The 17,182-nt window shown below is 37.3% G+C and overlaps 1 protein-coding gene and 1 long non-coding RNA gene across 2 annotated transcripts; one reads left to right on the top strand and one right to left on the bottom strand.

Moving 5' to 3' along the window:
• Positions 1-1,658: 1,658 nt before the first annotated feature.
• On the bottom strand, positions 1,659-4,466 carry LOC145232963 (uncharacterized). The gene is made up of 3 exons (XR_013860979.1): positions 4,322-4,466; positions 4,058-4,251; positions 1,659-3,898 (listed from the first exon to the last, which is right to left on the bottom strand). It is a non-coding gene; the product is annotated as an uncharacterized LOC145232963 (long non-coding RNA).
• Positions 4,467-10,167: 5,701 nt separating this feature from the next.
• LOC145233541 (uncharacterized) lies at positions 10,168-16,565 on the top strand. The gene is made up of 6 exons (XM_080098292.1): positions 10,168-10,762; positions 11,405-11,576; positions 12,898-13,014; positions 13,825-13,957; positions 14,472-14,696; positions 15,022-16,565. The coding sequence occupies exons 1-6, from the start codon at positions 10,609-10,611 to the stop codon at positions 15,826-15,828; spliced, it is 1,608 nt and encodes a 535-aa protein (XP_079954418.1). The 5' UTR covers positions 10,168-10,608; the 3' UTR covers positions 15,829-16,565.
• Positions 16,566-17,182: the final 617 nt, after the last annotated feature.

Here is a 17,182-nt window from a genome sequence, read left to right as displayed (position 1 = left end):
GCAGCTTCAGTTGGATTTTGGTGATAACGATAAATTAATGTTTGAAGTCAGCCCTTGACCCTAGGGAGCGCTAGAGCACCAGCAGGCACAAAATATCGTTAAAACGTGGACAAAACAAAACATTTGCCAGGAGATCATTTATTTTTTAATAAATGTTTAGTTAACAACCAACCCATCCGCAGTTTTTTGGAAGATATTTTTTGATAAACGAGATTGTTTTTGCACCAAACATAAACCTGTAGTTTTGCAGGCAAACATTAATATTTATTTACGAAAGGTCGTTGGTGCATATACCGGACAGCACGAAGTACACGAAAATAACGGCAAAAAAAGACGTCAAAAAGACATGCTTAATTGTTCAGTAAATAAATGTTTTCTTACATTTTCCATTATCTCACCAAATCCGTAATCTCGTCCCCATTTTGCGATAAGTGCAAAAAACATTAATTGTCGGTGTTGTCGCATATACTTTTCCATAATTTGTGTTTCAAAATGTTTACAATTCTGCAAAAAAAAGAATGATCATTTTTTTCACGACATTCTGCTGTTTGTGCACACAGAAACATAAACAAAGGGGAATAAAATCAAGTCTGTTGAAGTACATATAGTTTATATCAAAAGAAAGCACATAAAATCAAACATTTATCCAAAGACACAATAATGTCTAAAAGTTTAAACTGTAACCAAGCTGTTGGATGTATTCCCACCAGCTTAGGTTTTTAGCTTTAAATACAGTCTGCTAAGTTCCATACTTATAAAAACTATTATGAACTACGCCAGTTTGGCACCAAATGCCAGTCAGTAATGTTATTTGGTGATGTAATGTTAACAATGACGTCACTTTTTCAATGTTGTGTGTGGCCAGCCTTCAAAGCTTTACAGGAGAAACAAAACCCGCGACCTATGTAGCCATCTATTAGGTTAACACAGGCGGTAAACAAATAGACATACTATGACTGATGGAGATACATTGAAAACAGCATGTTGGGAACTTGGTTTGTCAAAGAGACTGTTTAGCGCATTTTTTAATGTTTCTCAATTAAGAATGCTTTTATATCAAACAATAACTGTATGGCACGATGTTGTTGTGATGAAAAGTCTGCGACTCTCCACAGTTGTATTAGCGGATGTAAGAAGAGGCACTAAGTTAGACATGTTTATATTTCCGGCATAGTTTTCAAATATAGAATCGACCTTTTGGGTTTTTTACAAACAGAGCCAACTTTTTCATAAACAAAACCGACGCGAAAAAATGCTTACAATTGTGTTGTTATAAAAAGTGCTGAGATTACATTTACTTTTATATTTTAAAGAGATAAGAAGATTTAGGCACTTCAGCCGAAATGAAGATACTCGTCTTTCTCATCGCGTTTGCTGCTGCTAAAGCACAGGAGAATAGTAAAATATACTATTATCCAGGTAATATTGATTGTAACACATACGTCAAAATCGACACTTGATACCAAAGCGCAACGTACGTGTGTTGACTAAAAAGACTGAAAGTCTTTAAAACAGTCATCTTGAAGGTACTTGAAAAATTCCAGACAGTTTAAAAGCCGAAACTAATTAATCAAACAGCATTTGATACAGCTATGTCGATTGTGACATAAAATAACACAATTTGGAAATCAAAGCGTATATATTTCTTGTCTAGCGACCTACAACAATCTGGGATGCTGGAAAAGTTTTACCGGTACGTCTAGAGAGTGGGATAGAGATTTATTTGGAAACTACAAACATAGATCCAATGCCATTGTGAAGTGTGCCGTAGTTGCTTTCAAATACGGCGACGACGTTTTTGCCCTTCAGGTATCAGTACTAAAAACCATCGAATTAACGAGTGTTTGCAGCAATTGACTCAAGCCCATATTTTAGTATCCTAGTAGGAGTTCGAATGAAAGTTATTATTTCGTGCAAACGGAAGTCCCCACAATGTGTTCAATCTACTTTTGTCCTTACATCTTATGTTTTTTTTAGGGCAACTAACTTACCTTTCGGTTGTTTATCGCCTGACATAAGACGCTACTTTTCAAATCGCATGTACGTGTATAGAATAGTTTAATGTGTTTTGCAGGATGGAGGTCTGTGCCTAAGTTCAGCTAAAGCCCGAGAAAATTACCGACAAAATGGCCCGAGTAAAGAATGTAGTTCAGACGGTAAAGGTGGACTATCGACATTTCAAGTTTACGAAATCAAGTCGATTTCGAAAGGTACATCATAAACTTATCAAAAAATATGTATCACTGCACAAAACATTTCACACCAGTTTAGATTTGTTTGCTATTTTGCAGAACCTGTGGCTGTTTTTGCTAAAACTAATAGCTCTACACCAGGGGTGGGGAACCTGCGGCCCGCTTGCATTTTGAAAGTGGCCCGCGTCACAATTTTGTTAAAGTACAGCATATAACGTAGCATAAAAAAACAATAATAAAATGTTTATGTACAAACATTTACTTGAAAAGACTTCGACATTTCTATATTTGACGCCAAACTTATTAAAATTGCCACACATTCAAACACTTGCTGTATTTGTGACGTAACAGTCACTCGATTGTCTCTTCTTCCAGTAACAAATCATTTGCCATGCGGTGTTAGTTTCAAATGGAGCTAGGGTGTTCCAGAAAGAATGGACAGATTTTAGTCGAATTAAGTGATGAACCTGTAAGCTTTGTTTGTTGCAAACATGTAGCAGCAAAGAAAAAATCAAATCTGGAGCGATGAAATATAAAATCACTTGTATGCTGAGGGTATTATTACACGGAACTTGAAAGTAAAAAAATATTTGGCCCGCCCGAAAATGTTGTGCAAATCATGCGGCCCGCAGTACTAAGTAGGTTCCCCACCCCTGCTCTACACCTTAAACCAGTGGTCGGCAACCGCCTAATTTAGGCGTTTTCGTTGCTAAATATTTTTTGTATTTTTTGTACAAAATTTCAGTTTCAAAAACGGTCCGCATTAGAAAAAAGGTTGCCGACCCCTGCCCTAAACGACAGAATTTTTTTCGACCACGTTTTTTCTTTGAAGTTCTCCTTGATGACCTTGGATGCTGGGGTGATAGTGGGGGAGAACTCGCTATTCCTACTCTCGAAGGACTCGACCCTATTCTCGACGGGTATTATTGGAAACGACATGAAGCAATCCAAAAATGCTTACAAGCTGCGTATAATCGAGGCTACCTCACCATCACACTGCAATACAATGGCAGATGTTCTGGTACACGCAATGCAAAAGAAAAGTTAAATAGATATGGATACAGGACTCAGTGTCCTGCTCTGGGTAGAGGAGGCTCATCAGCTAATCATTTTTACCATATGCATGTGATATGGACGACGTAAGTGCTGAGTTAAAAGTTGTCGTTTCACGTTGCTTTACTACATACTTCATGGGTCGGCAACTTTTGCGCTATTTAAATCGGCTGGGACAAAAGCACCTTTACGCGTTAAAGCATTGGCACGCGAAACCATTTTGAATGCTGTCGCTATTCTTATGTAACTGCTTTTGTATGTTTTTGTTGCAGAAACTTCTAGGACAGCAAGGAAGCAAAAATGGGATGGTTGTAACGACCACTTGTAGATATTTCTGTGTACAGAATCGGAGGCAAAACTTCAATGAAACATACATCTTGACATAGAAATTGAGAGTTGCTTCAAAATCGAAAATATTTACGCCGACTTTCAAAAATAAAATTGTACTCAAGTTTGTCGAGTAAATTACTAATCAATGTAAAAAAGAAACAGTTAAACAAGTTACAAGCAAATTTGCAAATTTTTCAAAAACAAGCAAATTCAAAACCTTACGTCTCCTTCTGAATGTGTCACACCGTGGGAATGGAAAGTTATCAATTCATATAAGTGTTTGGGCAAACATGTCAAAATGCAGGGATGAAATGATACGGTTTCTGCACAAAAGATATTGCGTTAATAACTGCGCTTTACATGTATCAATACAACACAATCCTCACCATCTGTTTTGGGAACAGAAAACATGGTCAGACACATAAATATAGAATGAATAGCAAGACACAATGCTTTACTATAACGGCACACACAATCCTTACCAATCACTTTGTTTCTCAAACAGTTGCTTGGGCATTGTTAACAGTTCTTCCGCTGTTGTTGTCCAGTTGTGACATACTGAATCTTCAACAAACTGAATACCGTACGGTGTCCAGATTAGCTCATACGGCAAATCTCTTGTCACCAGTTGCACTGGTGAGAACTTATGGGTCGAAACAGTTTACTCTGTCTGCAGCTAATTGTAGTTCACTTATTTTGTGAATTAAATTTCGTTGGGTTAAACACATATGTACAAAGCGACTCACCGATAGCAATAATCCAGGCGACAAAAAAACGCATTTCTAATGCAACCGACGTAGCACCGTGCTCCACGAAAGTCATGAATGAAAAGAACTAAACCACGTTGCATTATCACACAAAACTAGCAGTTGATTGTTTCGTCACACAACGCATTGTGTTGCAACACCTGCAGTAGAAAAGAAAAAAGAGAATTAATAGAAATCATTCAATACCAGCAAATAGAAACAACCAACCAGCTAACCATTCTTTAGGTCTTAACATTAAACCAATTTGAACAAAACCAGTTTTGGCGAATCAGTTGTGTGTCAATCAAAACTGCAAAGTAGGCGAAATGTTGTCAAGTCTGCTGCAGTCAAATTAGTACAATCGGTTAATTGCTGCTTTGCCGTCAGGTAACTGTTAACAATCGGCCCAAAGGAATGTCTAAAGGTCACGGATAAGCAACGTAGCGTCCTTTGACTTTTGTTTACAACTGTTTCTGATCGTTACCGATTGACCGACATTTACTTGCACTGTTAAGTATGGGTGTGTCTGTTCGCAGGCTTACCATAAACATCGGACATATGTTAATTTTGTGACGGTAGATAAGGCTTGTGTTTTGCAGGGACTCTATTGCTTTTTAAGACGAAACACTCATGGAATATTAAGTACAAGCTTGAATGGTGCAGTAATGTAAAATTTGCTGTGATTTTAGTTTGAAGACCAAATTATAGCTAGAACAAAATAGTATCAACTGCAACCAGAAAGCGTTGAAACTATCGGGTGTTAAGATGCCCTAATCGAAAAACAAAACTAGTCAGTTAAGTAGAAGGAATATATATTTCGCATGTTTGGCGATGTAAGTTGAAATAAGCATTTGGTTCAAGGTTTCAAAACGCTAGTCGCGATTGTCAGTTTGAGCAATGCTGTTGCTTTGGGCAGAGAAATTATTGGCAATGTATATGTTTTTCGTTCAGGCATTTCGTGAACTGTGCAATTAAGGAGTGCTATTTGTAGTATATTTACGTGGTATGAATTTTCGTGTGTGTCATTACGGTATGCTGAGAGAAAACTAACAATTCTGCAGCAATCTTATAGTATACGTTGCTGCGCCAGCGGTAACCAAATTGACTAGAAACCGTCGCAAATCTGATGTACACTACAATTATTCGGTTGAATCTGTCGTGGCGAAATGTATTACGCCGTAGTACTAACTTAAATTATACCTTACGTGCGTATAACACACATGTAATTTATCCACGATATAATGAGAATGGAATGATCAAGCTGGTGGTTTTTAAATATCTGTGGTATTAAGCAAATTTTTAAATCAGCTGTTGGTATCTATACATAGCATAGGCCTAATATTTAGTCTTTTTATTTGATGCTATTAAAAAACATCGATGGAATTTTGTTTTCCCCAGCTTTGGATTTAACTTGTGAAATTGCGTAATTTTAATCAAAACACAAATATACCATAACATTAATTAGAAAGTAGTGGATGGTATGTTTTTAGACTTTCATTTAGGTATAAATTTCTAAAATATATTTTCAGTCAGTCATAAACGCAGCGATTTGTGGTTAACATGCGCCGTTTGTGGTCGATATTTGCCTCTAAAATACATTGCCAGTCATAAATGCACCGATTTGTGGTAAACATTTGCCACTTTAAAGACCAACCTTATCAATTTCACGCCCTTACGCACTTTAGGTAACGAGTCCATTATCGGAAATCTGGCCGTTTAGTTTCGAAATACATCAGACAAAAAATATCCGAGGTGAAAAGATTTAATCAACGTAATGATCTTTGATGTAAACGCACCTGCTTAAAATTGCTGTTCACATGTCACAAGTTATGTACTTTAAAACTGTTAGTGCATTATAAAACTGCCATAAGACAAACACCTGACTTTTATGTTTGTTATTTCGGCTGCGCTCAACCAGCCACCGAAATACGAAGTAGAAATACCGGTTTCGGGTTTCAGGTTTGTTGCTGGTGACATCAAAACAAGCGCGCATGTCATCAGCTCCTACGTTAACCGCCCTACTTGCTGCAGGGATAGAGAGATTTGCAAGCGAAAATAAGCCTAATCTTCGTATCAGGTCACTGGACAAGCGAACGAAATTCCACAGCGGTCAACGTTAATCTGGATTGTCCACTACAAACTTGATGTGACCTATCCTTCATACGCTAAACAAATACAATATTACCAATTTCGTGTTTTCGCGTTGAATGATTTGTGTAATTATGGTTGTAGTTAAATTATTGCAAAGTCAAAAAAATGTAATTCCAAATGTTTTTTCTTATCAAACATTTACTGTCGTTTCAAAATACAGGGCGAGTTCTAATCTGCGAAATCTAAGTTTTACCTGCTATTGTTCTCATTGCATTGTGATGGCCTACAGTTTATTGGCTTCCAGGGTTTTTCGTAGTTACATCGTGATCGGCACGCTGAAGAGATAACCATCCGACCTATAACCGCAAAGTAAAGTTTGCATTTTATGTTGTGCATAGAACTCGACTAAACCTGTGGTCGGCGAGCACTAATTTAGGCCTTTTCGTTGCTAAATATGTGTAGTTTTTTTAAAGGCCAGTCCGAGATAAAATTTTAGTTTCAAAAAAGGTCCGCAATAGAAAAAAGGTCGCCCACAAAGCTAGAAAAAAAGATGAACACAAAGCAGATCAAAATTTAGCCTTCATATGACCGAGTAAGACAGCCGCATGAGAACTACAAATTTTCACACTCTGCGCGACCACATTCCTTGCCACAACCCAGCTTATGACGCCTAAACCTACGTTATTATATGACACAACGTGTTTACAAGCTTATAGCTAAGTGTCATGATTGTGGTACAACTGCTGTTGTTTCCTGTTTATCAGGAGAGCCATTGTTGTTGTGTTCACGTTTCCTGGGCCAGGCTTAAGAAATGTTTCCGCCAAAAAGGTAGTTGTTACGCTATTTTTGTGAAGGACAGTATATTGTTTGCAGGGCCACTTCGTGTGAGGTCATGTTACAACTGTTTCTGCCGGAAGAGGTGTACTTACGTTCATAGGCAAGCTCTGTTGAGTCAATCACGAAAATGACTTCGACAAAAAAAATATTGAAAAATATTATTGATCTTTAAACGCAATACGAAATTTAATGATAAAAAATAACGGTCCAAACAGACAAAAAATGCACTAGTATTCAACCATTTTGGCAAATACTTATGTTTCATTAGTAACACAGGCTACATCAGTTTTATCATGTCGCTTTTTACGTCTGTTTGGGCCGTTATATTCGTCACGGAACTCATGAGCACATCCGTGTACAGCGTTTCGCAATACGAAATGTTTTTAAAAAGGAGAAACTTCAAGCCTTAAGGAAGTGTGCAGGCGTATAGAAAAAGGTTAACAGATATGACACATTGTCTTAGTGTTTCCCCACAGAGATCTTACGAGAAAGTAGCGATAGGAGAAGTAACAAATTGGTATGTCTTTTCTACCTTTTTCGCCGGTCGCCAATTTAAAAGGTCGTGGCAGTAGTTGCTAAGTTTAAGTTAACGTCGTTATGTTGTATAAAGCTTCTTGTTTACCTTTATGGTTGCTCAATGGTAAAAGGTTGCATTTTACTACTATGGCAGCTAAAAATCGTCGTCGTTTCAGGTATATATGTTGGTTGTTTATTCAAAAAAAAATGTGTAAAAAGTATAGAGCGCAGATAATTAGTAAATAGTTAACGCGTAGAAAATATATTCTCTGGTGTCGTATGCAGACAATAAAGTTTTTAAATAATAAAAAGTACAACTTTGAATTTTGAAATCTTGGATGTTGCTTAGTTTACACAGCAATCATCTTAAAAAATAGTTTATGTCAAGTTTTCAAATGCACGGCTTTTTGATTTATTATTTGTTTCGTAGCCTTCTAAACTTTAAGATGTGAAACAATAAACATAAACCCTTTCAAATCAAACTTTTGAAACGATTTGTCGCAGTAGTGGGGAATTTCAAAAGATAACCGTCGCTGGGCTCTACTTTGCGGTTGAGCTGCGGTAAGAATCCACTTTGCAAGGTGTGAAGTGGTAGACACGAAAATTGCGTAGATCATCTCCCGCCGAACTTAAACTGACGGGAAACGCAGGCTATTGTCTGTAATTTCTGATTTCACGTCAGCATGCAAGGCGCTTTTAAATGTTCAAACAAGTGGAACTGTGGCGATTGGATTTGTGATAAGGGATTATGTGATTAATTGTCAAGCTTATTAATTCTATGTGAACATGTAAATTTTGAATGTAATCACACATTTGGTTGAACATGTATAAACATATTTCATCATGGCGATTAGACAGCGTCACTGTCTTATTCAAATAGAATCCAACTATGTAGGCCTTAAGGGTTTACATAACATAATAAATTTAGTTGCAGAAAACAGAAAAATAAGTATTGAAATATAATAAAATCATCGCAAAGTACCACAACAACGTTCAAAATACGGTAATTTAGAAGCGACATATGTTCAAGGTTAAACTACATGTGTATACATATTTAGGCGTTTTGTGTTCGTCCCAAGCCATATGCGGCAGCTATAACCAGGCCAAGATATTTTTCTTAATTCGTTTTTACATTGTCTTGACATGATGAACCTGACAATTAATGCGGATTTTCTCGAAAGCTTTTCCCACCAGCTTAACGCGTTTCTTTAAAAAATATCCAAAGCAAAAAGTGTAACCGGCTTCGCGCCAACGCTTGTTCTCGTGGAAACAAACAACGTTCATGTCGGACTAAATCGGTCAAACGACCAGCGACGAACGATAAGAACATGAAGCAACTCGGCGCCTCGAGCCACAGAGAGATCAGCGTCGCATATAAAGGATCAACGCGGCTTGTTAAGCCAGCACAATTGGAATCAGTAGTTGATAGAGAGGGCTTTGCAGACACATTGAATTTAATCGTTTTAGCGGTAGTTTTTACTTTAATGTACGTTAGAGGTATAAATGTGGCTAGATTTGCTCAATAACCTAGACCAATGTTAAGTAGTTTACTGTTTAAGAGTACCCTGTAAATGCTTAAAGTTGACATAATCGCATATTTGAAACCTAAGCAGTCTACATTTGTGGTACAAAAATGCTATATATATCGTTACGCGTGCAGACTAAATAAACAAAATAAGTTTGAAAATCGAGTATAGCGCTTGTTTAAGAAATAAGCCTTTCAAATTGGCGATAGTTAGCAGTTGTATTTAATTTAGCCAGTGATCTGAGAAAATTGTTACGTATTTTGGCAATTTTGTTCGTTAAGAGCATACTTAAACAGCTGTAGCTATTTAAACAAGTGCATAATTGACTCAAGGCGGTATATTTGCTATAACTTCTGTCTCTTTGTACAGATACAGTTGCAACAGGTGTAGAATCTAAATGACTGTCACGCTATTGGGCACGAAAATGCTGGGCTAAGTTGAAACATAGACTATAATAAGAGTTAAAGGAAATAGTTAGGCATGACGCACAAAATGACTTGTAACAGTGTCAATGCAATGTATATCGAGAATTATGACAAAAAAGTGCCAAAGGAGGTCTAAAGTTACGGTTCTGTCGGTAAAACTGAAGACAATGACAAGGAGGAAAGTTATGAGGTGTTTTGAAATATAGCAGAAAATTTGGTATTGTGCAAGTAAAATATTTCACTGTATTGTTGCATAAATCTTAAGGGCATTTGTTCTCTTGATACAAATTGCTATTACGAACAGTCCCTACGTTGTTTAGCGATAGAAAATGCACTAGCTATGGATGCTATCGAACAAGACACACCGTATTTAACCTCGCGTTCAATCCACAGCGAAAATAGCATTAATGTTTGCAGCGGCCACAAAACTATATCCTAAATAGGTATGGGGCTTTGAAGTTACAACTAGAAATGTGTTTTCTACAAATAAGAAAAGAGACCAACAGGTTTACACAAGGGTAGAGATTATGTGGGCTGGATGACGTAACCTGTTGACAGGAATGCTATTGTTACACCACGACCGTTCATGTCAGTCAAAGCCAACTTCGAGGCGACATTTTGGGTTTTATAATGGATTACAACCACATAACGTCATTTCGAGATCATTTCAGCGCCTTGGCGGTCAGTCGTTCTAACTTTATTTGTTGATCACGGACACTACTTTTAATATCCACAGATCACGATATAGAATAGTTAAACTTTATAGCCACACAATGCTTCAATGTGGATCCTAACCATAAAATGCTAGACCAAAATTTGAAGAGACCCTGTGTATGCGATAAGCCTTTTTGTCTTACACCACGGATTACCCAAACTAGCACTACATCTTTGCATGGCGAATTTGTGGGCGAAAATGATGACAACTAAACCTACGAATCGGATTTTCCTATGTACCTTGTTGTTGCTGTTGATGGATTTGGCAAAGCTTCAAGTCATCAACCGGTTGCCATGTCAAGCTAGCTCCAGTGGTACTTTGGTTGTCACCAGTAAGTTTGGTTCATCTTTTGTATTGGCCGGATTAATGCATATTGACGCAGTTATTTTGGGTCAAGCTTTCTTATCTTTGCATTAAATGCCAACGATGACTTTTAAACCATTTAACAACGGTGTATGCTTTATATAAACTGTTGCTACCAGGCTTCATATAAAAGCTAAATTACGTTCTGACAAATGTAACCGACGTTTCAACGTCCTGTTCTGGCCTTCATAAGAGTAACAACACTCCAAAGTAAAAACCGCAATGAACAAAACGAAAAAGGGCAAAAAACGCAAACGGCGTCACGATAAGCGCAAAGATAAGAAACGCAAGGACTTCCAATCAAATGCCTTAAGCAACTACCTCTAGCAAACAGAGAACAACACGTGCGGTGCATGCTTGGCTTAGTGTTAACTCAGCCTAACAAAACCTAGCTGCTTATAAAAAGTTGTTTTCTAAGATTTCCAAAACATTCTTAAACAATAAGTCATTAAACACAAGTAAAAGAAAGTCATCATGCAAAATATTGGAACATTTCAATGTTGTGCAGCTATTTCTGACCCGGTGACTGTTTCAGTGCGGTTGTGTCGCTATATTCACCAAGCAAAATATACCCATCTCAAATATTTTTAAACTTTCCGTTTCTGCAAAGGTACAACACAAAAGCCGGTAAGAGCAAGAACTGGAGGAGGACGAGCCACTCATTGCTGCGGAGGACGTCCGTTTAATTCAGAAGCAAGTATGTGTTGTTTAGGAAGAGTTCTGAGCCAGACTCACAGGAAATGTTGCCTGGATGGAACCAATGTGCCGATTGCAAGTCGGTGGTAAGTTTATTCAATTGAAAGATTGCTGGTGTAATTTATTTGCATACAAATTAACATTTTACGTGGAGCGGTTAAAAACCCTTAACAAACGAACTATCAAAACAAAAAACAGCTTCAAATTCTTACCTTGTAACTTAACTTCATTTAAATCGCAGTTATCGAACGCTCAACAATATTGGTCGAAATTTTGTGTTGGAATTATGTACCTGTCTTAACACTCCATTCATAATTCGAACGGAACCACGTGGGAAAGAAAAATACCATATTTTCTATAAACATGGACTTAAAGTGCACGAAAACGGAAACGTTGCTTCACATATAGTGCCATAATGACGGGTTTTATTAACGCGATACATTGCCATCTGGGCGTGAACAATTGCTTTTGTCCAATTTTATGCAGAAAATTACTGCTATTTGGTGTGTCGAAGGGATGCTTTTGCTACAAGTGGCTTTACACGTTGTGTGGCTTTGAGTATAGTACAATTTGACTGTAAATACACGATTACATAGTTGCCATAACGACAGGCCACTTGGCGGTGTCAGTAATGCCACTTGAAATGTTCGTCTGATATTTTGTGCAAAGAGTGCCTGGTTTTATCTTTATTTCATTTTCAGAAAATCTTATAAGATAATTTTATGTGGACATGACTCCCCCCGCAAAAATCTATATGCATAGATGTATATATGTATAACTTACATATAAAATTGACAAAAATTTTGTTTCAAACAATAAATACTCATAGGTCCTAAGTAGAGATCATCAGGTTTTGCGCAATTTGTTTTGTGCTTGCAGTTCGGCATCAGTGATTTCTTGTGAGACAGAGATTGTATCTCCCGGTTCCCTTGGGGCGCTTTTGATGAAAACCAACCGGCTCAATGCGATAGGTTTACCCCAAATAGCCTGTAATCACGACACCTGATCAAACTTTTTCCACCGAGAAAGTTTTAGGGTGAACAACGGGATTCCTATCAATCGCCCAGCCTGTATTTTTTACTACGAAACAAACCATTGTGACGTCATGCGGTGTTTGGGCATGCCGAAAATCGAACAATTATACCCCACTGCTATATTTATTATCTCACTCAACGTAAATTAGATTTTTGGTCGATACGGTCGCAAAACATTAAACATTGCAGCAAATATTATATCTTCAACGTGCCTGCAAGGATAGCACTTTGACCTTTTTACCTGCCAATGTCATGTTTGCAGACTGTTGGATCGTTTACTGTTATCGACAAAACTGTTTGTTATGCTCCTGGCATTGTTCCAGTGTATGCGTTTTAATGTCAAGTTTTTATTCTGAATATTTTTTCTCTGTAGCTCATGTTATCCAACTTCGCAGTGGACAATGAACCAGATTGATCGACTTTCATCACTAGAAGCCGATTTGACCGGTTTGATTGAAGAACTGCATGACCGGGAGTCGTTAGCTCAGCGGTGAGGAATTTTGTAAGCCATTTCTAGACAAGAATGTTTGTACATCATTATAACTTGTTGCCATTTACATACTTGAACTTAATTACCAAAAAATCTCATTCGTGGGATTGCGTAGGCTGCATATAACACATTTAAATTCCAAGTTGCGACGGACATGTATCTTTTTAACTTATCATTGCTTAAAGAGCAAGAACGTGTCTAAACATTATTTTTTATCACAACAAACTCAGCAGTTAAATGGTTAAAACACTTAGGCTTGCCTTAGTTTAGGAGCATAATTGCATCAGTTTTCATTGGTGGAAAATACAGTTGTGTAGTTTAAAAACCGCAGTGCCGGTGACTGTAAATATATCTTTGCGGTTACACCTACTTGCATTTTTTCCAATTTTAGCTAATACCCGAGGGCACAAATTCATTAACCCTACTTAGTCCCGGTCAATTTTGTTTTACTTTTTTAAAAACCTTCGGACAACCTACACAAAGTGCGGTGTGTTACGATTTTTAAGATCAATGATTTGTCATTGTGGGTTGTAAACGAGTACCTCAAGAGCGGTGAATTTTCAAGGACATAATTGGCCTTAAACGGGGATTAACTCCAAAGATTTTATGTTAAGCATTTCCTACCGAAGTTTTGTTGCTAAGCATTTAAACAAGCTTAATTTTTTCGGGATCGAATGCATTTGAAGTATTGTTACTCCAGTTAAGAATTTATCTAATTTTAATCTAATTTTTTAAAACCCTTTGGACATAAATAAATTTTAGTAATTTGTCAACTATTGCATATTCAAACAAGGTCCACTTTTTTAACAGAGAGGTCACTGCAAAACAAGAAGTAATTGCAACTCTAGACGCTCGGGCCAGTCAACTCTTTCAATCGTTTCTCAACCAACTCGGCATTGATCGGAATCAAGCACCGCGTGAAATTGATGACATCATTCAAACTGTAAGTGGTGTAAAATATTTTTTTTTATTCGGTGGACTAGCACTAGGAAACTATGGGTTGTTCCAAACGATTCGAAAAAAACTGAATTTTTGACTCGAAAAATTGGTCCTAAATTACCCAACGGATGATTGTTACCAAATTGTTATGTAAGATTAGAATATGGTCATGTCAACTGTCAGTTTTCACGTTAAATTACGTGCAGGTTAATTTGGCTGTCTATTGGTAAAAAGTAAAGGCAAACACATTGCCATAAAAGCATTACAAATGGTTTTGCTTTATGTAAAGACGGTTCTACCATTTTCATATCTAATTTATTTGGCCTGCCTTAAACGATCCTTTTGCACAATAAACAGGCAATCTAAATAAGATTGCAGGCAACTTGAATCATTAGATTCAAACTTTTATTTTTTTTCTTTATTCTTTATTCTTAAACCTCTTCGCAAGTACACACCATAACCAAACGATTTTGTGTAAGTATTGGTTGCCTTCTAACTATTAGTTTGCAATGATTTAGATCCGATTTTTAAACTCGAACGAGCAAGACATGGGAGCTGCTAGAAAGAATGCACTAAATCTGGAAGAGGGTGCACAGAGAGTGCTGAATAATGCTTTAGATAACACTGGACACGAGGATAACTCAACCGCTCCAGAAATCGCACCCGAGAGCCTGAGGAGAATTCGACGAGAAATTGAACGGCTTCGATTGGCCGCCGAACAAGCGGAAGAAATTTCAAACCAGGTCAGTATTTTCGACGAAACCGATTTCTGATTTACAAAGCATAATGTTAACTTAAGATTGGAGTATTGAAGAAACGCTTACGACGTTTTTTTGCAACGAGTTTTGTAATCAATTAGCAATTTTCTGATTTCGTCGGACGAAAATTACAGTTTGTTTGACAAAACAAATTACACAGAAAAAAATTATAGATTAACTGGAATTGGTTTTTGTTTTTTCTGAAAAAACCCAGTTGACTATGGTCAAATAATAAAAGTGACACGAGTACTCTAACGTTTGTAAGCTTTCATGTTTCGCTTATTAACTCCTATTAATTATCATTTTTCAGGCCAACGAAGAACTAGAAAGTCGCCTCCCGATCAATAACAATAAACGTCTTCGTGAAATCATCCTGGAGAGAGATCGAGTGCTCCAAAATGTGACTCAGGAAAACCGACTCTTACGCTCTCTCAGGGATCAATTACTTATCATCCGTCGTCTGAAGAGGATCGTGGAGGCTGATCGTGATCTTCTCATCAACCTCCGACAGATGTTGGATCTTGTGCTAGATGAAGTGATCAACATGGAAGAGGCAAGAAGAGAAGAGTTTCCTGAGCTTGTTGAAGAAGAAGCCCTGAAACGAAGAAGACGAGAAGAGGATGTTGCAACGAAACCCACAGGTTCTTCAATTTTTAGGACATCAGCAGCGTCTTCTAGGAGACGAGATTTATTTTTACATCAGACTCGCCAATGCGATTTTACTCCATGGGAGGAATACATAAATACATTTGATTCGCGCCGACGGCTGGTCTTAATCGATTTGGACGACTTGTTATCTGCTGTGGGTCAAAGTGAGACGACACCATTGCTTATCGTGCCGCGCAGCACTCGTACAGAGCGTAGTTTCTTTGCTCCCAGACTCGGTTTAAGTCCGCCGCTTTCCAGACCAGGGGTGCACTTTCGGGAACGCCGAGACGTTACATTGGACTTGTATGAACGAGTAAAGCATTTAACTATGGAATATCGTGTTGAAGAAGCGAAACAGTTTCGCGAAAACGCCTTCGCATGGCTAAAGGAAGTAACTGGAAGTATCAACCGCGGTAAAACTTTTATGGATAAAATTTTACCGCATTTAGCAAAAACAAAGCCTCATTGATAAAAGGTTATTAGGCCTTTTTCGAAAGGCAAAATGTTAAACATTACAAATCTAGACAAAAGTGCACAAGATATGGATATCTGTGCTACTACTTGGCACGCGTCGCTTCGAACTTTCGACAGCTGAACACATATTGTTCCGTCTGTCGACTCAATCACTGACAGATGCATACATTGAGAAGACATGTTGAAACACAACCGTTGTGATCATTCACTGCATTATAAACCACACATAGTATTTATTTTGGATTTAAAATGGAAACTTGAAATTTCATTGGAATTGATCCTACAGAACTGTTTCTATTCCAGAATTGTTTGTAACTTAAAAGTATGCACTTTGTACGTTCTTCGACCGCAGCACTATTAGGAAATTCACTTACAAACTACATTTATTTGTGCACGATGCCATACAAAACAAACATTGACATGTAATCGTATGAATTCAAGGCAGTTTACAAAACTGCACAACACTTTGTTACGACATAACCTAAGCAGCCTTTCCTATTTACTTTGTATGGATATTACAAAGTTTTTAAAAACTGAAATTTGTGCTTAGCTTGTTGTTTGTAACGCGATTCTGGAAATCTTTGAAAACAAAAAACAACAAGTTTGACTTGTGTACACTAATTGTTGCCTCAATCATACGATGTCGTTTCCCAACTTCTATCGATCTGCAAATTATTACTATGCAAAGTTCATCAAGCTACGACAATAAACTGGAAATCATTAGTGCGTCAAGGTTTTGTATTGCAAAAAACGCGTTTCTATATCAGACGGTCCATGCAAAAGTAAGTAAATCTAAGATCTACCGCTTTTACAACTTTGTATTTTGGCCAGATAATCCTGAAGGATGAAAGTTGATAGCAAAATCTATTAATAGAGTTTAATATGGAAAACAGCAAATGTAAAAACAAATTCTTAACATGAAGAAATCGTAAACATTCTTTGAAACTAGGACTGGTTATTAACTGTATATTAGGTTATTACAAGAGCTCACAGGAATCTAAATGGCACTGACCATCAGCATTTTCACACCCATTTAGCGTTTCAGTGCCGTCCCAGTCGTAAAAAAATATTAGTGTTGCGATTTACAATAGTCGAACAGACACGGCTGAATAAAAACCAGTCAATGAGTGGTTGAATAGACGAGTCAAGTTTTACAGTTTATTGTGATACTGCAGAAAAGTTTAATTCTAGTGTAGAATAGACGACAATAACAAAACAATAGCACTAACATCCTTTTCCCCAAGCTACAATCAAACAACCAACGACAACTGCAAAAAAGTAGTGTTGTCATGTATTTGCCTAATTACACAACTGCTAAGTCTTTCTGTTTACCTCTACTTTGTTAACAT

This window comes from Phallusia mammillata, chromosome 6, assembly GCF_965637545.1.
Source record: "Phallusia mammillata chromosome 6, kaPhaMamm4.hap1.1, whole genome shotgun sequence".
In the NCBI taxonomy this organism is placed as follows: Eukaryota; Metazoa; Chordata; class Ascidiacea; order Phlebobranchia; family Ascidiidae; genus Phallusia; species Phallusia mammillata.
This window is presented reverse-complemented; position numbering and strand designations above follow the sequence as displayed.